This window comes from Oryctolagus cuniculus, chromosome 6 (assembly GCF_964237555.1).
Source record: "Oryctolagus cuniculus chromosome 6, mOryCun1.1, whole genome shotgun sequence".
NCBI lineage: Eukaryota > Metazoa > Chordata > Mammalia > Lagomorpha > Leporidae > Oryctolagus > Oryctolagus cuniculus.
In genome coordinates this window covers 23,497,817-23,521,319 of record NC_091437.1, presented here as the reverse complement: position 1 = coordinate 23,521,319, position 23,503 = coordinate 23,497,817, and the positions used below count along the sequence as shown (strand labels likewise).

The following is a 23,503-nucleotide window of genomic DNA, read 5'->3' as shown; positions in this document are numbered from 1 at the left end:
CGTGTGCCCCTTGACAGGGTGCGGTGCAGGCTTCTCATTCCCAAGGCCTGTGGCTCCTGGAGCCAGGGCTTGAGCCATAGCTGCCCAGGCTTTCTCTGCCTGCTGCCCTTGCAACCATGTGTCAGGCAGATGACTTGAAGTGCTTTTAGGGTCATAGAGATGTTAGGTGTGGACCATGGCATTTCCCAGCAACGCACCCGGATAAGGTTGAGCATAGGAAAAACAAGGACTCCTCGCCCTGGGTCATCCGTGGTCACAGGCGTGGACTGTGAGAGCTGGATGCCCACAGGCCACAGAGCCAGCCCTTCGTTCTCAGGGCAGGGAGGCCTGCCTGTTGGGCTCAGTAAGCGTGGATGCTCCGCAGGGCTGCAGTACGGGCTGGGAACCCTCGTACCTTGCACTGGTTCTTTTAAGAGCACTCGTCATGATGGCCATTTAAAGATGGTGGTGTCACTTAATGTCTCTCTCTCTCTCTCTCTCCAGCAATTCCAAGAGAGCAGAGACCACATCTGCCCAGCATGGATCCTGAAGTGAATGCATGCATGCATTGAGTGCTTTGAGCACACATTTGCTGTGCTAGGGTAGTGTCCAGGCAGCCCTTCACCTGCTTGCAGTCTGACGGCAGAAATGGGACTTGCATGAACTTCGTTGCTGTGGGGTGAAGCCCATGGAGCCCAGAGGACTGAGCAGCTGAACTTGAGCCCTCTGGCCTCAGGGAAGGCTTGGCACAGGGCAGAGAGCAAATGTGAGAGAGCAAGGGGGCCCTGGGAAAAGGGAACAGCTGCTGCAGAAGAGGGTGGAGGAGCAGGAGGACATTGTGGCGAACCCCTGGGCTCTAAGTTTAGACCTCAAGTGGCCTGGGGCAAAGCCAGACAGGTATGCTAGGCCTGGAGTGTTAGGGCAGTGCATGGCAGGCCAAAGGTTCTGTTTTGTCTGAGGACTGTTAGCAGCCCTGGGAAGCTGCTGGGCCAGAGCATTGTCGTGTATGTGTGCAAAACACCATCCTGTCTGCATGTTGGAGGGTGAATTAGAGGGCTGACCTTTCAGGAGGTGTGTGTCCATGTGGGTAGGATGATGATGACCTGGATCTCATCTCAGTGGGGCGGAGAGGAGAACATCCAGAGGTCAGGGTGGCTGTTTGGAGGGAGTTGTGGGGAGTGTGGGGGAAGGAAAAGCAACCCCCTCTTCTCCTAAGTTAAGCCCATCCTGTGAACTGGAAGCACTTAGAGAGTTCTTTCCTGCTCCTGGCTACACACAGCCCTGTCTACACTAAGCTGTACTTGCCTCTCACAGATGAGGGCTCATAAGGCAAGGATGCTGCTTGTCTCGGAGAACCTAGGTACCAGGCTTTCCATCTTCATTCTAGGGGCAGGTGACATAGTTTCCTTTTATTTTATGAAGGCTTCAGCACATTTATTAGCCCTGGTCTCAAGTGTATGAAAATGCAATTATTAAACAGAAAATCCCATTTTCTTTTATATCAGGTGGCATAAAGGCAAGACACTTAAGAGCAACCATTGTCAGTGTAACATTTAAGTGGAAGTGGCTGATAAAATTGATGTCATGGTATAAAATGCGCAAAGCTGAGCCTTCTCTGCTGGGGCCCAGTTGCTCCAGCGGAGTGTGTATCCTGGGCTCGGAGTGCTCTGCGGCTGGCAGTGGCGTTTGCTGGCCAGACTTGGGCCTTGCTGGGGGCCGAGAGGACTAGAAATGGCACGTGCTGTCACCAGTGATCCTGATGGGTATGCCTCTTGCCTTCCCAGTGTGCTTGCTGATCCGCCTCCAGGGCCACCGCCATGTCGAGCCGCGGTGGGAAGAAGAAATCCACCAAGACCTCCCGGTCTGCCAAGGCAGGAGTCATCTTCCCCGTGGGGCGGATGCTGCGGTACATCAAGAAGGGCCACCCCAAGTACAGGATTGGAGTGGGGGCACCCGTGTACATGGCTGCTGTCCTGGAGTATCTGACAGGTGAGTATGCCCAGGTCGGCCAGTGGGTCAGCAGGCAGGTGGGCTCCGCTGCAGCAGTTCTGAGGGCGTTCCGGGGACTGATATGACCTCTTGGTTTCTTTTCTTTTGAAACACTTGAGGCTTCGAAAAGTTACAGGAATGGTTTTCTCCTCAGCTCACAGGTTATGATATTTTGCCCCATTTGGCTTGTCTCCCCTCACCTCAGTGTGAGTTTTTACACATAGATGCCTCTCTATTTTTGGCTGTTCCATAGTGCATTCTGAAATTTCCTGAGCTGTCCCAGTAGCATTCTTCAGATTCCCTTTTCTGATCCAGGATCCGTTTCAGGATTATACATTGTATTTAGCTGTTGGATTTCTTTAGTCTTATGTAATCTTTAGCTATATTCTCCAGCTTTTTTTTTTTTTTTATCTTTCAGGGCATTGCCATTTTTTTTAGCTTGTATTTAATAAATACAGATTTCATAGGTACAGCTTTAGGAATAAAGCAGTTCTCCCCCCCAACCCCCCCATCCCATTCTTCATTAAGATTCATTTTTAATTATCTTTATATACAGAAGACCAACTCTACACTAAGTAAATATTTCAACTGTTTGCACCCACATAGACACACAAAATATAAAATATTGTTTGAAGACTAGTTTTATCATTAATTCTCATAGTACAACTCATTAAGGACAGAGGTCCTACATGGGGAGTAATTGCACAGTGACTCCTGTTGTTGATTTAACAATTGACACTCTTATTTATGATGTCAGTGATCACCCAAGGCTCTTGTCATGAACTGCCAAGGCGATGGAAGCCTTTCAAGTCCACAGACTCCATCTGTATTTAGGTAGGGCCATAACAAAGTGGAAGTTCTCTCCTCCCTTCAGAGGCCCCTTCTTTCCACTGGGATCTCACTCACAGAGCTCCTTCATGTAGGTCATTTTTTGCCACAGTGTCTTGGCGTTCTGTGCCTGAAATGCTCTCTTGGGCTTTTCAGGCAGATCCTAATGTCTTAAGGGCTGATTCTGAGGTCAGAGTGCTGTTTAGGGTGTCTGTCATTCTATGAGTCTGCTGTGTGGCCTGCTTCCCATGTTGGATCATTTTTTTCCTTTTTAATTGTATCTATTGTTATTACCAGACACTTGGTCTTACTTATGTGACCCCTTTGACATTTATTTCTATCTATATGATCAGTTGCACACTTAAAACAATCACTTTAACATGTAAGATGGAATTAGTACCACCCAACTTAATGGGATTTTGGAGTCCCATGGCAAGTTTTTAGCTTTACTCTTAGGGGTAGGTCTGATGGAGCGTGTGCCCAACTGTTCATCTCCTCTCTCTCTTATTCCCACTCTTATTTTTTACTGGGATCTATTTTCAGTTGGATTTATACACCTATGAATAATTCTTTGTTAAGTGAAGAGTTTAACAAATGGTATTAAGTAGAAAAAGAAAATAGTAAAAAAATAAAATAATAAACTGTTCCTCGACACTTAAGACAAGGGCTGATCAAGTCATTGCTTCTCGTTGTGTCAATTTCACTTCTACAGATTTCCTTTTAGGTGCTCTGATAGTTGTCACAGATCAGAGAGAACATAGGATATTCGTCCCTTTGGGACTGGGCATTGCCATTTTTGAAGAGTGTGGGCCAGGTATTCTTCAGAAGTCCTTCACCTGGGTTGGTCATTGGATCAGACCCTGGCTAAACATTTTGGCAGGAGAAGCATCAGAGATGTTGGGTCATCCTAGAAGGCTCCTCATGTGGGTTTGTCCTGTCTTTGGTGTGATGAGGTTGCTGGTTCAGCTGGAGTGGTGTCTGCTGGGTTTCTGTGCATCCTGCATCCCAGTTCTTGGGCCCAGTAGTAGCTGTAGTGTTCTTTGTCATCTTACCAGAACCTCTTATGCCATCATGATGATAACATAGTGATTTTTTCCTATTTTTGTATTTCTTAGTTGATATTCTTACATAAGTAGGAGTGCTTCCATTACCCCCCCCCCCCTTTCTGATACTATCAATGTTGGCTCGTGATTTTTTTTTATTTGGTGGGTTGTATTCTGTTCTTGTCAGTGCTCATTTTAATGCTCATATTACCTCACATTTGACCTTCAAGCTGAGTCTTGAGTCTTTTTTTCCATGTTTCCATCAGTTTCTGATCATTTCCTTGCTTGACATGATGAAATGTTTCAGTCCTGGGCTTTCCTTTCCCCAGTCTTGGAATCAGCCTTCTTTCCAAGAGGTCCTTGATCCTTCTCATAGGTAGAAATTTAGCTCTGGCTCCATAGAAACTGTGGGAAGGAGATAACCGGCCTCAGAGCACAGAGGACTACCCAGGGTTGCATGTAAGCTGTTAGGTGTTGAGGAAGGACCAAGCCCCTAGGCGCCTGCTGTAAGGCTCACCACTGACCACTTGGTATGTGATCAGTTAGGTGGGTGGGTGCTAGGAGGGAGCACCCTTGCCTCCTTCAGCCAGCAGAAGAGAGACTCAATCAGATAGGGTGACCCTTCCAAGGTGATGCAGCCAGGCAGCCAAAGAACTGGATCATTTCCTGGTTCCTAGGCCTCTCAATAAGGCAAGGCCAAGGTTCCCCCATAACAAACATAGATTTTCTTTCCTGATCGAAGATCCTTACAGGCATGAGGGAGATGAAGTTTTTGTGTTCTGTTGAGATCCTCTAGGCCTGAGGAGTATCTGTTGTTTGCACACTTTGGAGAAGTTTCGGCTTCCTGCCTGGCACACATTGTCTTGGGTGGCACGGCTGGTAGTAGGAGCTCGTCTTGTTGCTTCTCACCATATGCAGGCGCCTCACCGAGGAAAGTTATGTGTAGCGTTGGCAGGCAGCCAGGGACCCGGGGAGGGGTCACCGATGGGAAGCAGAAGACATTCTGGTTCTTGCCCACTAGTTTTATGCTGTGTGGCCTAGGGGGGCCTCTGTTCCCCATTTCCTTCCAGCTAAAGGGAGACAACTGTCCCACTTGGTCAGCTCTGGGCTTCTGTGAGCGTCAAAGGGGATGTGTTTGAGCATAGTGAGGAGACTGACGTGCTGTGCAAACCTGGGCAGCCATGTTTCCTGGCTCCTGCGTGCCCTGAGGCACCTGTCACTAGGTTAAATGCAACCTCAGTTTCATTTCTTCTTTCTGGCTCCCTCGTATTTCTGGGGTGTGAGGGAGTAATCACAGCACCATCATGTCTCAGACAACAACTGCCTGTGCCATGTAGAAAATCTGTTCATTTTTCTTGGCTGTGCCCGGCTTGTTCTCAGACTGAACCCAGTGCTCAAGGCCAGAGGGTCTGTTCTGACGGGAGCTGCAGACTGTGACTCCTGCAGCCATGCTCCTCATCCTTATCCCAGCTGCCGTGCATGTGTGTAGTAGCCGGGGCAGCCGGTCACTGCAGCCGAGAAGTAGCTCAGTGCAGATTCTCACTGTGGCATCGAGCATATCAACTCCTGTGTATTACAGAAGAGGTATATTAGCATACATATTTTAAATGTTATGAAGTCCTTTCCTCAGGGCTGGAGTTGGCTGAATCTCAGCCATTTCTTCTGTGTGTGTGCAGCTGAGTTGTTGAGTTGATAGTTGCTTGATGCCTGCCCCTAACATGGAGCCTGACACCAGAGACCACACAGAATGTCCTGTGCTCAGTCACTGTGATGGTCACTTGTGTCCTGTTTCCTGGTGGGGGAGGAGCTGAGCTCCGGGGCCATGTCCAGTGAGAACTTTGCTGTGCCCTGCCCCTCAAACTGGTGCTGCACGGCCACATGAGTGCTCTTGGGAGGTGTCAGGCTGAGACGTGAGTGGGTGCTGTGGACAACTGCCCATTCCGAACTTTGGTTTTGGCCCTGAGTGAGAAGGAGAGGTGAGCAAGCCCTCTCTCCGCTCTGCCTGTGCGTTTGTTTCACTGAAGACCGTCTGATGGATCCCACTGAGCGCCTTCTGCCTGCCAGGCGCTGTGCTAGACTCTGCAGTGAGTGTAGGAGCGGCCAGGGCAGAAAGAACTCTGCTGTGCTCTGTGGAGCAGTCTAGTCTGAGGCAGCCCGCATGCTTACAGGATGTAGCGTGCTTTGAGAGGTGTAAGCTGGTGAAAAGAGGGTGCTGGTGACCCGGGAAGACTCCTCTATGGGGGAGGCCTGGGGAGCCAGCTCCTCCCTGAGACCTGGGGAGCCAGACGGTGCCAGGCAGCTCTGTGAGAGCTGGGGGAGAGGCTGTGCCATCTGTCCACCTGCCCTTGCTGTGCCTGCCGAGTGCCAGCCCCTTCCCAGAGTGTAGGTGGACTACAGAAACAGGGACAGTCTGGCGAACCAGCAGCCTGGGGTTCAGTCAGGATGTGGCGCAAGCATCACACTCTGACACGATGCAGACCACTGAGGCAAGTTCCCCCACTCAGCAGCTCCTCACTGAGGCCCATGCCGTGCCCTGCCCAGACAGGTGCCAGACCCCTCCCCAGGGAGCTTCTGTCCAGAGACAGCTGCAGGCGAGAAAAAGGCCGTGATGATGCAGGTCTGCCTTTGTTGCAAGCGGGGAGTCCCCTGTAAGTGGAAGTCAGGAAGCTCTTCCTGGGGCTCTCTGTTCCCCAGCTGCCAGAGCTGCCCTGCTTGTCCCTGTGCAGGGACTGGTCCAGGCTCTCTCAGGTGGCATAAACAGTTATGGACTTGGTGATGGAATTTTGCCTTGTGGATGCTCATTTTAAATAGGTGGGCCAGGCCTTTGGACTTCAGAAGGGCCCAGAGGAGAGACAAGGCGAGTTCTGGATGCTTGGGTGGCTAACACCTCCACTGAACTGCAGGGTCCACCAAGGGCCAAGCGCTTCTAAAGCGGGGAGCTGATGTCTCCTTGGTGGCCAGCCCTGGGGCCTCCTTGGGGTTTGACCGTGTTCAGGAGCTGACTAGTTAAGGGTGGGGCCCTGGTGTCAGAGCTGTGTTGTGTACTTGTGACCTTGGGCAGGTCACTCACATGTCTGTGCTGTGGTTTTATCATCTATAAAGTGTGGATCATAGTAGCTTTCTCATAGGGTTTTTATGAGGATGAAGTGAAAGCATGCCTGTGAAGTACTTATTGATGATTGTACATTGTGCATGCCCAAATGTTAACAATTAACGTGAGGGTTAAAGTACAGGAGAGGAGGGGAGTCCTCAGGAATCCTGTTCTGGCTGCTATGGGCCTGGGCTGTCTACTTTCCGTAGTGATGATGACAGGAGCTGTCCTGCCCACTGCTGCATGCTGCTCTTTGAGCGGCTCCAAACCCAGTTGGCCTCCCCTGGCACCCGAGAACCTCTTGGCAGCTTCGGGGTTACTCCCTCTGGGTTGTTTAAAGAGACCCCTGGTGACCCCTTCCGAAAGCCGTCATCACCCTGGCACTCCCACATGCCTTTTTTTTTTTTTTTTTTTTTTTTTTTTTTTTTTTTTTTGACAGGCAGAGTGGACAGTGAGAGAGAGAGACAGAGAGAAAGGTCTTCCTTTGCCGTTGGTTCACCCTCCGCGGCCGGCGCACCGCGCTGATCCGATGGCAGGAGCCAGGAGCCAGGTGCTTTTCCTGGTCTCCCATGGGGTGCAGGGCCCAAGCACCTGGGCCATCCTCCACTGCACTCCCGGGCCACAGCAGAGAGCTGGCCTGGAAGAGGGGCAACCGGGACAGAATCCGGCGCCCCAACCGGGACTAGAACCCGGTGTGCCGGCGCCGCTAGGCGGAGGATTAGCCTAGTGAGCCGCGGCGCCGGCTTCCCACATGCCCTTTTGCTAGACTCCTGTCTGGTGTCCAAGTCCCTTCCTGTCCTGAGCTCCTGACACAGGATCATCCAGGTTAGCCTGGAGCTGAGTGTGCCCAGTCCTAGCACTTTGTGAGGGCAGAGCTGTGGCCAAACCAGTCCAAAAGTCTGAGAACCAGAAGCTGCCCTGCAAGCCAGGGTCTGTCCACATCCAGCCACATGGTCCCCTGTGAAGAGCAGGTTCTTAGGGCTCAGGGGCCACACAGGGTCTCCTAATTAGGGCTTCACAGCTAGACGGCACGTGGGAGGGTGAATCTGAAACTTGAGGCTGGCCTTGGTATCTTCTCGTGGGTGCAGGGCCCAGTCATCTGCTGAACCTAAATGGAAAAGGCAGGCTCTGGAACAACTGAGGGTCTGGTGGCCAGACAACGCCTTCCCCAGGTCCTGTGCCTGCAGCCCTGGAGCCCAGAGCTTTTCTGCGGAGGGTGGCGCTGTCAGCTTGTTGCCTCAGTGCCCCAGGCTGGGCCTTACTTTGTCCTTCTGCTTCCGCTTAGCTCTGGCTCTTGACCATCAGCCTGGGGGTAGAGCAGGCCTGTGCTGGGGTTACTGTGAGGATTGGTACTACGTCCAGACCATCTGGCCACCATTCATAGTCAACACTGGCAGATAAAAATGAGTGTCCTCAAGGGGAAGTGGAGGCAGTCAGGGATAGCCTCTGTCCAGCTGCTGTCTCTGCCCTCATAACACTGTGGAGCTTTTTTTTTTCTTAATGCTTTTTTAAGGGAAGATGATTCTAGTTCATTTCAGCAAGCGTCCTTGGACCCTCTCTCCTGAGTGCTGGTAGTGCTTGGGTGTCACGTGACCTAGGAAACATGTGACATGGCTTTTGCCCCCTCCCCCCAGTTTTTGTTGCTGTTGGGGATACTGTTGAGGCTCACATGTAGGATGCATGAGAACTGTGTGGAAGAGCATGGAGCACATGTCCTGGGGTTCAAGCATCTTAAATTAGGGGCCCAGGCCCCTCTGTGTCAGCGTCACTCAAGCTGCACTGGGCACCACCTACGTGGGTGATGACTGTTGCACAGTGGTGAAATCAGGGTGACTGCACTCCCACGCCCTCTGTGGGGATCGATGCCTGAGTAACTTGCATGAATTCCTCAGAAAGGAACTTGTTTTACATAAATGGCAAACAGCTGAGTCAGCTTTCTTTGCTGTTGGACTTACCAGAGCTTTCAACACCCTGGTGCCATTGAGAATCCCAGAGGGAAGGAGATGTGCTGTATAGTGGCTCCCAAGCTTTTGTCACAGAAACCTTTGAAGGGACACCTGCATCAGTCCTTTGAATGAGGTGGTGTAGGAGACAATGCTGTGTGTGAAACCCACGAGAAGCAGTGCTATGAGATGGGGTTAAGTGAATAAACTTCAGAAACTGTTCCTAGCCTGATCACACTCCTTATCGCATCAGCTTACCTCCCAGTGACATTGAGGATGATGGAAAACACTGGCTTCCAGCCCCCAAGATGGGTGGTCTTGTAATATGCATGGACACTTTTTCCCTCCCACCCCAAGGTGACCACTGATTTGGATGATGAGACTGTGGCTGGATTATTTTTTCCTGTCTTCGTTAGATCTAATCTACAAAGTGTTGAAGATACTTGGAACTTGGATTTGCGTATTCTTAATCTCCGACTCCTCCTCTTCTATTTTCCCAAGCCCTGCCTCTCCACATCCCCTCTGCTGTCCAGAACTTCTACATTCCTCTCACAGACACCAGCATCCTCAGACAGCAGATAACTCCAGTTTGAAGCTGCCAGCAGGTACTTGGGTACTTGTGAAGTTGACAGGGCCAGCTTCTGACCTGAGAAGGAAGCAGGGTCCCTTAACAGACTGGATGGGACCCAGCCTTGGGACCTGACTGCATCCTGTAATGAAACCCATGGACAAAGGTGTAATTGTGAAAAATATGCGTTGCCATCTGGTTTTGGCTCACAAAATAATCATCCCATGTTTCAGCTCGTGTGACTGGTGGCCTCTTACTTGGTCAGATGCTGTACACCCCTGTGGTGTTAGCCGCCGGGCCACGGTCCATCCTCACCCCCATGCCTGGAAGTGAAAGAGAGAACCCTTTCCTCAGCTGTGGCATAGTCACTTCAGCCAGCATCAGTCCACCTGGCACTTCTGATGTGGGAAGGAAAGAATCTAGCAAGCCTGGTAGGCAGAGCCTGCAGTGGCTCTGTCTCATGCCCTGAGCATTAGTCTCAAGGCTCTTGACCACTTTGTTGTTGTTGTTGTTTTTTGACAGGCAGAGTGGACAGTGAGAGAGAGAGAGACAGAGAGAAAGGTCTTCCTTTGCCGTTGGTTCACCCTCCAATGGCCGCCGTGGCCAGCACGCTATGGCCGGCGTACCGCACTGATCCGATGGCAGGAGACCAGATACTTCTCCTGGTCTCCCATGGGGTTCAAGGCCCAAGCACTTGGGCCATCCTCCACTGCACTCCCAGGCCACAGCAGAGAGCTGGCCTGGAAGAGGGGCAACCGGGACAGAATCCGGCACCCTGACCGGGACTAGAACCCGGTGTGCCGGCACCGCAAGGCGGAGGATTAGCCTATTGAACTGCGGCGCCGGCCTTGACTACTTTCTTACCTGGGATACCCAGTGTGTGCTGGACTCACATAGCTAAGAACAGAGCAGCAGGAGGAGGACAGTCCGGCTCAGCTCTTCGCTCCAAGGCCCTCTGAATTCCTGCATCCCTTGCTCATTTGTTTTCTGTTTTTGATTTTTATTCATTTTATTTGAAAGGCAGAGAGGAATCCTCCATCTGCTGGTTCACTCCCCAGGTTACCAAAGCAGGCAAGGCTCGGCCAGGCCTAAGGCAGGAGCCTGGAGCTCCATGCAGGTTTCCTGCTTAGGTGGCAGGGACCCAAGTACCTGAGCCATCAGTCCACTGCCTGCAAGGATGCTCTTTAATAGGAAACTGAGTCAAAGCTCAGTAACTGGGACTGGAGCCAGGCCTCCATTATGAAGTGTGGGTGTCCCAGGCAACAGCTGCACCACGGTGCCGACCTCCCACCTCAGCCCTTGCTTGCATGGCTGTCCTTGCTGTAGACACTACTCAGACTAGGCCCCAGACCCTCTTCCTAGCACTTTCTTGGGCAGTTGTCCTACGCTGGGGATCATGCTGTATTCTTACCAGAAAGCTTTGTTTTCTTTACATTAAAAAACAAAAATCTGCAGGGGAGGGAAAACTAAGCATTTTAATGAGCCAGAGGTTTGTAAACAGGAAAAAGTTGGAAACACGGAGTTTGCATCTGCAGTGCGCTGGGTACCCAGCGTGTGCAGACTGTATTTCAGTGCAGTTTCCCTTCTAACACAGGTTTCAAAGTTTAAGGAGCTAAATTCCATTCGTAATCCTGCTACTCATTCAGCTGGCACTGAATGCCTTTGGTGTGTGCATCTGTGACAGAGTCTAGTCTTACTGTTTTATTAACGTGTGCTATAGATCTCTCTTGATGCCGATCGGAAAATCATTGCTACATAGTAGGCTTACAAGCAAGTGGTGCGGTAATCAAGGACATGCTGCCGTTGTGCTGCGTTGTTGATCTTCAGTCTCCTAAGGGAGCTGACAGGTCATGGTGCATTGAGGGGCACTTCAGAAAGAATGACTGCCTTTGGGATTTCCCTGATGATGCGGTGTCCTGTGGCCAGGTGGGTCAGGCTCAGGCCTTGAGACTGGAGCCGGGAAGCCCCTGAGGGTTGGACTTCCCCCTGCACTCCCTCAACCAGGGTGTGGAGTTGCAGCGTGGTGTGAGGACGTGCTTCCTCCAGGGCACAGGACTCAGCTGCTGATCGCACAAGCTGAGCTTTTATCTAGCCCTTCACCCACCCTGCTTCCTTCTAAGGAGCCCATGAAGTTGTCTTAGGGAGTGTCGTCATGACCTGGGCTCGCCGTGGGAAATGCCAGCTCTGTTTCCCTTGCTCTCTGCCTGAGGCTGAGGCTTTTACTGCATTGCTTGAATCTGATTGAAGGGCCTCGCTCCTTCTGTTGGCAGATATTTTCTCCAACTCTGTGACTTCTCATTCTCTTAACAGTGTCTTTCACAAAGAAGAAAACTTTAATGAAATCCAGCTTATTAGTTATTTCTCTCATAGATTGTGCCCTTGGTCATTTATCTGGAAACTCATTTCCAAACCCAAGGTCACCTAGGTTTTCTTCTGTTATCTCCTAGGGTTTTTATAGTTTAGTGTTCTACATTTAGATCCACTTTGAGTTAATTTTTGTGAAGAGTGTAAGGTCTCTGTGCTTTGTTTTTCATGTGGATGTCCAGTTCCAACACCATGTGTTGAAAACCTCTTTTGGTTTGTTGCCTCAGTGGGCAAAGGAACCTCATGACTGATAGCATGCCTTCAAGGAGCAATATGCAACTCTGATTTCTGCCTCGGGGGCTGCAGATGGGTAGACAAGCTCTATACTAAGGGTTCCGTTCTTGTTTGGGCCTATGGATAAACCCTGCAGAACTTGTTTCTGGAATCAGGCCAGGAAAATGGTGTGACCAAAACAGTGTGCGTTCCTTTGGTCTAGACCTTCCAAAAGATTAAATTTTTTTTTCTGGTCTGACTGAAGCACATTCTATAGAATTTGATTTAGTCAGGGTCTATTAGTGGTAAATGGCTTCAGGTTCTGTTTATAACACATCTGTCTCTTCCATAGAGTTTTCAGCCGTCATTCCTCTGGATGTCTCCATTCTGTTCTCGCCTGTGGAACACAAACTAAGTATATGGTAGTGTTTCACTCTGTCTTCCAGGTGTGTTCATCTCATTCATACTTTGCATTCATATCTTTCTATAAATTAATTTTGGTATGTGTCCCAGAACTCTGCTCTTGTTGGCTCATTCTCTCTTCAGCTGTATCTAATCTTTTAATTGATAACTGAGTTTTTTACTTGAATTATACTTTAATTTCTCAAAGCTCTGTTTAGTTCTTTGTGAATTATCTTGGTCATTCTTTATAATCTTTAATGTTCCCCTCATTTTCAGATCTTTAAGTATTTTTTACATAGTGATTTTATATTCTCTGTCTGAATAATTTTAATGTATGAAGTCTTTTTGAGCACATTTCTGCTAGATTCTGAGTCATGGTTGGGAAAGTCTGCTTCTTTCCAGGTTTATAAAGTGATGCTTTTGCCCAGGGTTATAATGGTTCCGTTTTTCACATTGTAGCTTTGAACTGTTTGAAGGTTATCCTATTCTGTGGGGTGAAATAAGGACCCACTTGATTTTGTTCCATATAGTTCCCACATTATCCCAGCAAAATTAACTCTTCCATCTTTCCCCTGGTGACCTGAGATGCCACCTTTATCACACATGAAATTTCTAGATGTAGCAAGGGCTGTTTCTGTTTCATTGGTGTGTCCTGTTAAATACTTTGTTTCTCATATCTGTGATAAAATTCTCACTATAGCAAAGGGTATACAAGGAGATATGTCTCCCTCCCCTCTCTTTTGCAATTCATTTCCCAGGAAACTGTTACTAATTTCTTATATATATATATATTATTTGTCTTTCTGAAGATACTCTTTTTTTAAAAAAGATTTATTTATTTACCTGAAAGTCAGAGTTACACAGAGAAAAGGAGAGGCAGAGAGAAAGAGAGGTCTTCCATCCTATGGTTCACTCCCCAGAGGCTGCAACAGCCGGAGTTGTGCCGATCCAAAGCCAGGAGCCTGGAGCTTCTTCCAGGTCTCCCACACAGGTGCAGGGGCCCAAGGATTTGGGCCATCTTGTACTGCTTTCTCAGGCCATAGCAGAGAGCTGGATCGGAAGTGGAACAGCCGGGACTCGAACTGGCGCCCATAAGGGATGCTGGTACTGCAGGTGGCTGCTTTACCCGCTACATCACAGCACCGGCCCCTGAAGATACTCTTTTCCCTTTTTATTATCAAATAAGTCTAGAAAATGAAATGCCAAAAAATAAGGAATCAGGAGAGTGTTGGGCACAGGTGTTTTGCGTTGGGTGCTTTATTTATGTTTGAGCCAGGATCTTGGTTAGGGGAATCTAAGAATCTTTGCTGTGCCCCTAACCTCCCCTCAACACCCTCAGTCCCTCAGTCAACCTCAAGTCTTCACTTGGGTGTGTGGGTGAGGCCTGGTTGCATCCTGGGCCCACTGTGGGCTTCTTATCTCTGGAACCGAGGCCTTGTAGCTGCCTTTGCCTGCTTAGGTCCTGAGTGTCCATTCTAACATGTGAGAGTAGGCCAGGGCCTTGGAGAACACCCTTGCGTCTCCATCTGTAGTCACTGCCTGCCTACTCTAATGCCTGGGTCACTAGTTTAGTAATTCATCAATTACCAAGTTACCCAGCCCTAACTAGGTGCAAGGTGCTAAGCTGCGTGCTTGGGTGAAAAGAATTGTTGATTTTCTCAGATGTATATTGAGGGTTGGTGATGTGCCAGACTTTCAGAGGCCATGTCAGTGGTCTCAGGGATGGACTGTGTCGTATGCTTAGCTCCCAGCACAAGGTCCATGTTCTGCAGCTGCACAGTAAATTGTTTTTCTTGAAGGAACGAAGGCCAGGTAAAGAAGTGAGTTTCAGGAGGGGGTGCAGTTGGCAATGTCAGATGCTCCCAGGAAGCTGATGAGGCTGAGAGCTAAACCAGTCCCCTGGAGTTTTCAATGAAGTCTAATTAGGAATAACACAAGGGCGTAGAGGGCCACACCTGTCTGAAGAGAGACACAAACAGGAGAGCGTTCGAAGTGTTAAAAGGGTTGTTCTCCATACTGGGAGAGCCACTGAGGGTGTCTCACTCTGCCTTGAAAAGCTCATGGAGCCAGGAGCTGCCCACTGAAGATTGCAGCATCCCAAGGGGGTTCCAGAGGGTCCATGGGTCCTTCTGTGGATGACAGCCAAGAGTGGCTACTGAAAGAGCTGTTTACCTACTGAGAAAAGGAGGGAGGAGGTAAGAATCCTGAAAGTATACTCTCTCGGTGTCTCCCCTTTAAAGTACCAGCAGCCAGGAGAACATATTTACAGCCCTTATTTTCCTCCCCTGCCTGAGGCCTTCATGTCCAGCTAACAAAGACTTAAATATCATGAAAGGAGAAAGCCGCTTCTCAGAGCTACAACTGTGTTCTAGCAGGAAGACAAACCCAAAGGTTTGTCACAGGCCCTCTTTGTCTCTTCCCACCACACCTTTCGAATCCTGTGTACCAAGAAGATAGCATAAGCCCTCCTTGAAATTGCCAGGCTGTGAAGTGCAGCCCACCACTCTGACCCTGCCTCCCACATGTTCCTTCCACATCTGTCCTTTTAGGCAAACGTGTCTTCCAGTTAGTGGGCAGAAGTATGGTTCCTTGGGCCCCAGAGCTGCTTTCTCTGGAGGCCTGTAGTGGCCCTAGTGGGTCCTTTCACTCCTCTGTGTCTGTATGGAAGGCTCTTCTCCTGCACAGCTGTGGGAGCTGGGGGTGGGGGGTGCTCAGGGAGCGGCTGATCTGTGGGCCTTCCTTGCCATCCTTAGCCTGATTGATGCTGCTTGTGTTCATTGGCAGCCAAGTTGTCCTTGCTTAACATTTAAGTCTAGCTTCTCTGCTGAAAGTCAGTGTGTACTGTTCATTTGGAAATTTTTGGTGCTTAACTGAAGTAGCACTGTTGCTCTTGTCCTCCTACCCTGCCCTGGGCACCAGCAGTCTGTCTCCCAGATTCAGAGATGGCGTCTGGGGAAGTGCTGGGAATTCCGGGTGAAGGTGGAGCAGTTGAAGTTTGAACACCTGCCGCATACTGAGCACTTACCATATGCCAGGCACTGGTTAAAGGTTTCACATTTGTTAGGCTTTCTGAACTAGAATATTTTGTTTTTCTTAATATTGGTAGCAAAACTACCCATAACTAATTGAATTGTGAAACCACCTGTGTTTCTGAAGGGGGCAGTTGACGCTCAGAGTTGTCTGTCCAAAGGCACTCAGTATAGCAGCCCAGCCCCAGAAGAGCCTTGGACCACAGGCATCCTCCTGGGCCAGACCTGAGCACTGAGGGGAATGGAAGCCCAGGCCGCACTCAGGGCATTTCATACTTGCTTTCTCTTGAGCCAGTGGCCACCCGAGGAGGACTGGTATATATGCCCAGTGCTCCAAGGCTGGCTCCTGCCCTCGAGACACAGCCTGAGGGGACAAGCTCTGAGGCAGGCACAAGTGATTGTCATAGTGCAAGGAGGTATGGACCTGCAAAGACCAGAGATTGCTGCGGCCTGGTGTGGGCAAGGGGGACAGGGATATTACAGGATGAGCTTTAGAGGACGGGCAGTCCTGGACAGGGATGAGAAAGTCAGCACACGTGTGGGAGGTAGGTGTGAGCACAGGACGGGGGTGGCCTTTGGAATGACAGTGCTGAGATGTTGGGCTGTGAGGAAGGGGCTGGTGTTGGGAATGCTGGCTGCAGCAGCAGTAGGGCAGGCGAGGTTATGGCAAGTCACAGAGGTGACAGGAGGGGTCCACGGGGGGGCCACAACGAGCCTCAGCGGAGTACAGTGGTGCTGAGCGAGGCCGGAGGGCAAACAGCTTTTGGGCCAGTGTTCCATCGGTATCCTCTGGCAAAGGGGAGGAGGATTCCTGGGGGATAAGACTTAGGCAGATCTTTACACAAGTGGCCCTTGTGTGGCATGAGGCTGCACATGGGCAGGCAGGACAGGGGCAGGGCTGGGAAAGATGACCCCTCCCCCATAGCCGGTCTTGAGGTCTCCCCTTCTATGACAAACCCAGAGTGCTTGGAAAACAATGATCTGTGAAGAAGCACAGGGTTTCCTATATCAAAAGGCAAGTTAAGGCTGGAGCAGAATGGCTGAGGCATGCTTGTGATGTGAAGCAGCAGAGGCCAGCACGGGCGGCCCGTGGCAGAGCAGCCTCAATTTCTTATCTACCCTGCACTTTAAGTTTACTTTTTACTTTGAAAAGAAAATGCACGGAAGATAAATTAATGAAGCCTAGAAGAGGGTGGATCCCAATGTCTCCTCTGAGCTAGCCCCAGCTCCAAGGCGGTCCCACCCTCGAAGCAGACCTGTGTAGGCCTGCGTGGCAGGCTCTGCCGTGGCGCCTCCCTCACAGCGGCTGCCCTCAAAACACGCTGCGCTGTTCCTTGTTTCCCCCCTTTCAGAATTCATCTGGGACCCGGTACCATGACTGGGCTCTTAACGTGCATTTCCTCTTTATATTGTACTCCTCAAATCCTTTCATTTCAGCAGACATCTCTTGATTGTTCACTCCTTCCTGTGATGAATTAAGAACAAATGGCTGTGGTTTTCCATTTTAAAGCAAACACATACATTAACTGGTTCCTTGTAAATTAAGTCAGAGTCCTTGAAAGCAAGTGATTGGTGGGCCAGGGGGCTCTCCCCAGCTGCCAGCTAGGCCTTGGGTTAGGACTGGTTTCCTGGGACTTCTGGGGCACTTCGTTCAGCCCTCTTCTTCCTGGAACCTTGACTCTGCCTCAGCAGCTAGCTCTGCCTTGCCCCTGCCATGGCACACCCTGCAGGGGTCAGACACAAATCCCAGACCCCGTCTCAAGGCAGGGACTGCCTGTGGGGCCGCCCTGGGTGCTGTGTTCCATCAGTGCAGATCTGGCAGCACCGAGGTTAATCGAGTTCAAGTGCATTTTTCAAACATATGTAAACTGTTAAGTGTAACAGCAAAGAGTAAACCTTTGGGGGAGGAAACTAGGTTTCTTGTTGCTTTTCTCTTCCTCTTGGCTCTTGCACACTTCCATTCATTGAGTTGTGCAGATGGAGGAAACCTGAGGAAAAAATGTATAGTTTTCTTCTCTTAGTAATCAAACGTGCTATGCTTTTTAAAAAGAGTGTAGTCATAACCTCAGTAATACTAGCTTGCACTCATCAAGTGTACTAAGCATGTTACTTCCTAAGTCCTAATTCCGCAAGCCTAAGAGATAACTTCAGAGGTCACCCCTGTTTATAGGATGGGGAGCTGAGGCCTAGATGCATGTTGGCCTCCGTCCCAGAGCTCGGTGAAGGCTCTGAGCTTCAGACCTGGACTGTGTGACAGCAGACCCAGCCCTAGCCCTGGAACTGCTCATGGAAAGAGAGAGGAGGTGGAGACTTTCCTGGCAAGGAAGGTACAAAGGTACTTCATGGAAAATGGAGGTTCAAAATAAGTTCTTTTTTTTTTTTAATAAATTATGTGCAAGAGTTGACTAAGAACTTTTTTTTCCGAAAGATTTATTTATTTATTTGAAAGTCAGAGTTACACAGAGAGAGGAGAGGCAGAGAGAGAGAGATTGGTCTTCCATCCGACGGTTCACTCCCCAGTTGGCCGCAACGGCCAGAGCTGTGCCGATGTGAAGCCAGGAGCTTCTTCTGGGTCTCCCACGCGGGTGCAGGGGCCCAAGGACTTGGGCCATCCTCCACTGCTTTCCCAGGCCATAGCAGAGAGCTGGAAGGGAAGAGGAGCAGCCGGCAAACTGGCGCCCATATAGGATGCCGGTGCTTCAGGCCAGGGCATTAATCCGCCACAAAGTAAATTCTTGAAATTTGAAATCCCTACATAGTTTTTTCATAATAATCATTTCCATGAACTTGTTGAATGACCCTCATATGCATAAATCTCAAAGATATTTGCACCAAAATAAACTTATTTTGAAATTCCATTTTCTGGCCTGTGCCATGGCTCACTTGACTAATCCTCCACTTGCGGCACCCCGGGTTCTAGTCCTTGCTGGGGTGCCAGATTCTGTCCCGGTTGCTCCTCTTCCAGTCCAGCTCTCTGCTGTGGCCCCGGGAGGACAGTGGAGGATGGCCCAAGTGCTTGGGCCCTGCACCAGCATGGGAGACCAGGAGGAAGCACCTGGCTCCTGGCTATGGATCGGCATAGTTCCAGCCATAGTGGCCATTTGGAGGGTGAACCAACGGAAGGAAGACCTTTTTGTCTCTCTCTCACTGTCTAACTCTACCTGTTAAAAAACAAACAAACAAACAAAAAACAGAAATTCCATTTTCTGTGACCATTTTGAAGTACTCTCCTGTTCAGGCAATGGGCTGAGTTGGGGGTGGGGGACGTGGTTAGACTAAGATGATATTTGCCAAGAACCATCCCATCACTTCCTTTGTTACTGTGTATAATGTAAAAATCACTTTTCACTTTGAAATATGGAAAACAGCAGCCAATGGAACTAACTTCAGAAATTCCCTAATTAATCTGCATGTCTGTCTCCTTGGGGAACTTTGTGGGAAGGTGGGAGACGGAAGCAGATGCTACCCTTTGGGACCCCTGGCTCTGGGTCCTTCTCACATGTCTATAATGTGGGCCTCACAGTAGTGGATGACTTTGTGCTAAGGAGGAACAAGGATACATTGTTCTTAAAAATGCTCTGTATTCAGCACAGAACATACTGCCTTCAACTACCACTGTCGGTTTTACTGTCTCCGTGCAAAGCCTGCTTCTCTAGTGGCCCTGGGACAGGCAACCTGGGAAGCCTGTCTGTGGCCCAAAGCTCTGAGCTGATGGCTTGACAGCCTGAGACCCTACCTCTCACGTCCTGAAAAGGTGGCTGCAGGGCAGCAGATTCTGGGATGCGGCTGTAAGCACGCAGGGCCACCAAGAGAACTGGGGGAGGCTGTGGTGTGGTGAGAACACAGGAAGCTCTTAGCAGTCACCCCCCACCCCTACCCCATGATTGGGGCTGATTGGGTTAAGGCCTTCCGGAATGGTGTCAAATAGTTCTGAACTCTATGAACTGCTGATGGAAGGATGATGAATAGAAAGAAATACAATAAACAGATTCCTTGTCATGTTGTTGGCTTTATAGCAAATATCTGTTTTCTCCTTGGGATTACGTGAACATTTGCCTGCCTTTGATTTCTGGTTGTTATTTTCAATATTTCTTTTGTTAGATGAGACGCTTCAAACGGCTCTGTGAGAGCCCCCGACTCTCTCCTATTGCAGGTTTGTGTTTAGAGTTTGGCTCAGCCTCAGCACATCACCTGTTAGCTGTTAGGAGTCTAATTCTGCAAACCATGACTTCATCTCCCTAAAGGAAGGTAGACAGAGTGCTGCAATACAACAGAAATGGTTTGGTTCAAGACGACTGGGGAGAGCGGGGTACGGCCCTAAGCCTTTGGTCTCTGGGTGAACTTGGAAAGTAGACCTGTCAAAGGTATTCACGTTCAGACAGCTGTTCTGTAGTGGAACAGGCTGCCAAATCCTGCCATTATTCGAGGCTCTGGGAATCTTGTCAAGTTGCCTTAAAACGATCATGTTCAATGAGGCTGGGGAACATTTGGCCCAGGGGTACCTCTGCAGCGCTTGCTTCTCTGAGGAGAAGATGGGGTCGCTTCTCTGGTCCTGGCCGCGGTAATGATGAGCCAGCTGCTCAATAGTTGCCAGGGACTGGGTCTGCTCAGGAGTGGGAGTGAGAGAGGTTGGGGTGTTGTGCAAATTAGGTCTTAAACAAAACAGTCTTCAAAGAATAGCTAATGAGCTGGCCAGTGCTGCTCACTATTGTGAGCTGTTGTCCTCTTTGCAAGATTGTTAACTGGAAACTTTATGACACTTACTATCCTATGCAGAGTTGACCCTAAACATTTTTGGTCACTGGTAACAAAAATTTGACTGTCCCTGGCTGACAAGAATTGGCTTGGGTGGGCAGAGAACTTGGAAAGGGATTCTGTTTCTTCTCCATTCTAATTGCTCTTTTCCCAGTTTCCTCCTGGACTTTCTTATGGATTCCATTTGTTTTGGTTACAGCCTGCAGGGCTGTGGTTCCTGAAAATTTCCTCCATGGACTGAGCTCCGCAACCCATGGAGAAAGGGATTTGTGTCTGTGGATGTGATTTCCATTCTGTTTCTCAGAGTCCCTTTCCTCTGAGACCAGCCAGAGACAAAGTTTAGAGATGCACACAAGCTACCAAAATATGAAATGGACTGCAGGAGACAACCTCTACCCCCACCACGCACCCCACCTCACCCTGCCAGTCCCGCCGGCAGGAAGGCATGGGCTCCATTCAGGTTGAGGCAGAGGCTAAAGATGGCTCTGGTCCTGCCCAGGAGGCAGCCCCCAGTGCTAGTGGGGTGTGTCCCCTCCCACCAGCCTGCCCTGAGGGGCACTGGCAGAACCACTGCAAGCTTTGGGCTTGGGCCTCTATGACTTTGCCCTCCATATCTTTTGCAAAGCAGAGAATCCTATTTGGGAAAGAAAATTTATCAGGTCACCGCCTTTGGTGGCATGTGCCCTGCCCAGTTCCTCAGCAGTCAGTCACCCTTTCTCCCTCGCCGCCTCTTGAACGTGAGCATGCCCTCACAGGCAGCCCGGACTGCTCCGTCCTGCGGAGGCACTGGCAGTGCGCACCACCCTCTCGCCTGCAGCAGGGTAGCCCTTTACCATGGCTGTTTCTAAAACAGGACTGAGGACGAAAGGGTGGGTATTACTGACACTTGGCAAGGGATGTGTTCCTGCTGCAGGTTCCTGCTTTTGTTAGCAATCAGGGCGTGCCCTCCATCTTTCTTGGCCATTGAAAAAAATGCCCCATTCCTCTGCCCGCTGCAGTACAGGGGAGGGGTGGGGAGTGCAGTATACATCTCATAAAAGGTGTGTCCTAGAGGTGCTCTGTCTTGTGTGCCCCTTGACAGTGGTGTTACTATGGTGACTGTCCATTTGGAAAAATGCAGGAGTAAACAGAAGACAAAGCTCTTGCTCAACCAGCTGGAGTGGGAATCTGCCCCTCCTGTGTCCCTCCTCCCTCCAGGGCTGCAGGCATGCTCTTTGGAGCGGGTGGGGTGAGGTGGGGTGGGGTGGGGAGGGCGGGGAGTAGTTATCTTGGCCTATGTAAATGGAAGATGAGCTGGGAATTTTGCAGAAAGGAAATTTCCCTGGACTTTGGGGCTCGTTCATAAAGAAGCAAGCAGAGTCTCACACACAAACACACACACACACGCCTAGCTCAGCACAAGGGCACAAGGAGCTGAGACGCTTTCAACCCTTCTGCTGCACATCTAGTGGGCTGCTCACTTCTAGGTAGATCTGGTCTGGCTTCCCTAAATCCAAGCTGAATCAGCAAAGATGTGAACATGGCCCTTAACACTTCCTACATGGAGAAATGGAGGCCCCTGAACTTCGAACCATGGAGTGAGAGAACAGGGGAAAAGGCTCTGGGAACCAGGGAGAGTGTCCTGCAGCTCCAGAGGTGTGTTCCGTCCCCTTAGACCTGGGTGCTTGCTTCTGGGCCACTCCAGCTTGCTTTCTTTGTTTTACATCCTGTCTGATGCCACCCAGCTCTCCTGGAGCTCTGCCCTCCTGGGTTTGCCTTGCAGATCTTCTCACCATCTTGAATTTCCCTGCACAGAACAACTTAGGGCAGGAAAAAGACGACTACCTCCCTTCCCACCTACTAACCACCAACTGCCACTAAGCTTTCTCAGGGAAGGGGGCAGGGGCTTCCACCAACGTTGTAGCAGGAGAGGAAGCAGGCTACCTCCCCTTTCCTGAGAAGTTGTACTTGCAAACGGTTTTCTTGGCAAAGGGAGTGGGTTTAGTACTTAACAAAACAGGCCATCACTGTGGCGGATTCTCATTCTCTTTGTTTCTTCCCCCCTACCCCTCCCCCCCACCCCCACCCCCGTTAGAGGAGCATGTAAGGTGGTCCTAGCACCGTATGTTCAGAAGGTTGTTACTGCACCAGCCTCCTCTGTGTAGGTGGACTCTGTGCTTCCCTGTGGCCTCAGAAAGGGGAGAGGGCCAGGAAGGGCAGGGGATTGGGGAGGCCAGGAAGCTAGGAAAATGGGCTGCAGCTGTGTGGTTCCCGATGCCCCCTTTGGGCCTTCCTGCTGCATGGGGCCCAGCCCGGGGACCACTGTGGCAAGTACTCCTTGCTGCCTCCTTATTCCTGGGATCTCTGTTCTTGTGGGGCTCCCGTGCTTGCCTTGGCTTCCTCACAGGCCATGGGCAGGGCAGTACCATTGCCCTTGTGTTGCCCACTCCACTAGTGCTGGAGGGTGAGGCTACCAGGTAGGCATCTCTGGGCTCAGACACCTGGGACCTATGGTCCATGCTGAGACACATCACACGCAGGTGTTCCACTTAGCCAGCTGGTCCATCCCTGCTTGCCTTGGGACATCCTGCAGTGATCGGTTGCAGGGAAGCTTCAGTGGCAGTACCAGGAGGGCCGCCTCCTGCCAGTGGGAAAGTGAACTATACTGAGGCTGTGGGTGGAGTAGCCCTACCTTCTACCAGTTACCCTTTTAGCTACTGGCTGACTTGGCTGCCTCCCCACCTCATACTTGTGGGTCTCTCCTGCATAGAACCCAGGTGAGGGGCTCTGCAGCTTTCTAGTTCCAGCACGTGCAGCCCTGTGGCACTCTCCCTGGTGGCCTCAGGATGCCTGTGTGTCCCACTCACCCAGCACAGGTTTGGGTGTCACCAGGTGGTGGTGATGAAGCAGATGAAGTCCTCCGTGGAGGGAAACCTGCTTTAGCAAGGGTGACTGATTTCTGTGCCCTGCCGGTGTGTGTCCGTGTAGCAGCAGCTTTTTTCCACACATGCAGTGGGTGTTTGCATGGGGTTCAGTTGTTAGTACCTCCTGTAGATGTGGACACGCATGTTGCACATTTCAAACACATGATGTTCATGCAGCTGGAATTTTGTTCTAGGTATTTCAGTGATTCTGAGACATTCCGTGTTCACAACACGACTGGAGTGTAGACATGCTTTAGCACCTGGAGGAGGCAGACGAGAGCTGGGCCCAGAGGGTGGCCATGGCATGGGGAGTGTGAGTCACGCGTGCTCCAGCAGAGTCTGCACAGCGCATGAAGGAGATGAGACAGTGATGAGGCTCAGATCTCACGGTAGCCA

General features: G+C 50.4%; 1 protein-coding gene across 9 annotated transcripts in view; it reads left to right on the top strand.

The window, feature by feature from the left end:
* MACROH2A1 (macroH2A.1 histone) overlaps window positions 1–23,503 on the top strand; it is a 64,618-nt gene that overhangs the window by 8,372 nt on the left and 32,743 nt on the right. For 8 of the 9 annotated variants that reach the window (XM_070076118.1, XM_070076116.1, XM_070076117.1 and 5 more), the window contains exon 2: window positions 1,764–1,968. In XM_070076118.1, the coding sequence (XP_069932219.1) occupies window positions 1,797–1,968 (172 nt within the window). In that variant the 5' untranslated portion in view covers window positions 1,764–1,796. Of the gene's footprint in view, window positions 1–727; window positions 746–1,763; window positions 1,969–23,503 lie in introns of those variants that run through there. The other variant, XM_070076115.1, reaches the window with a different exon arrangement.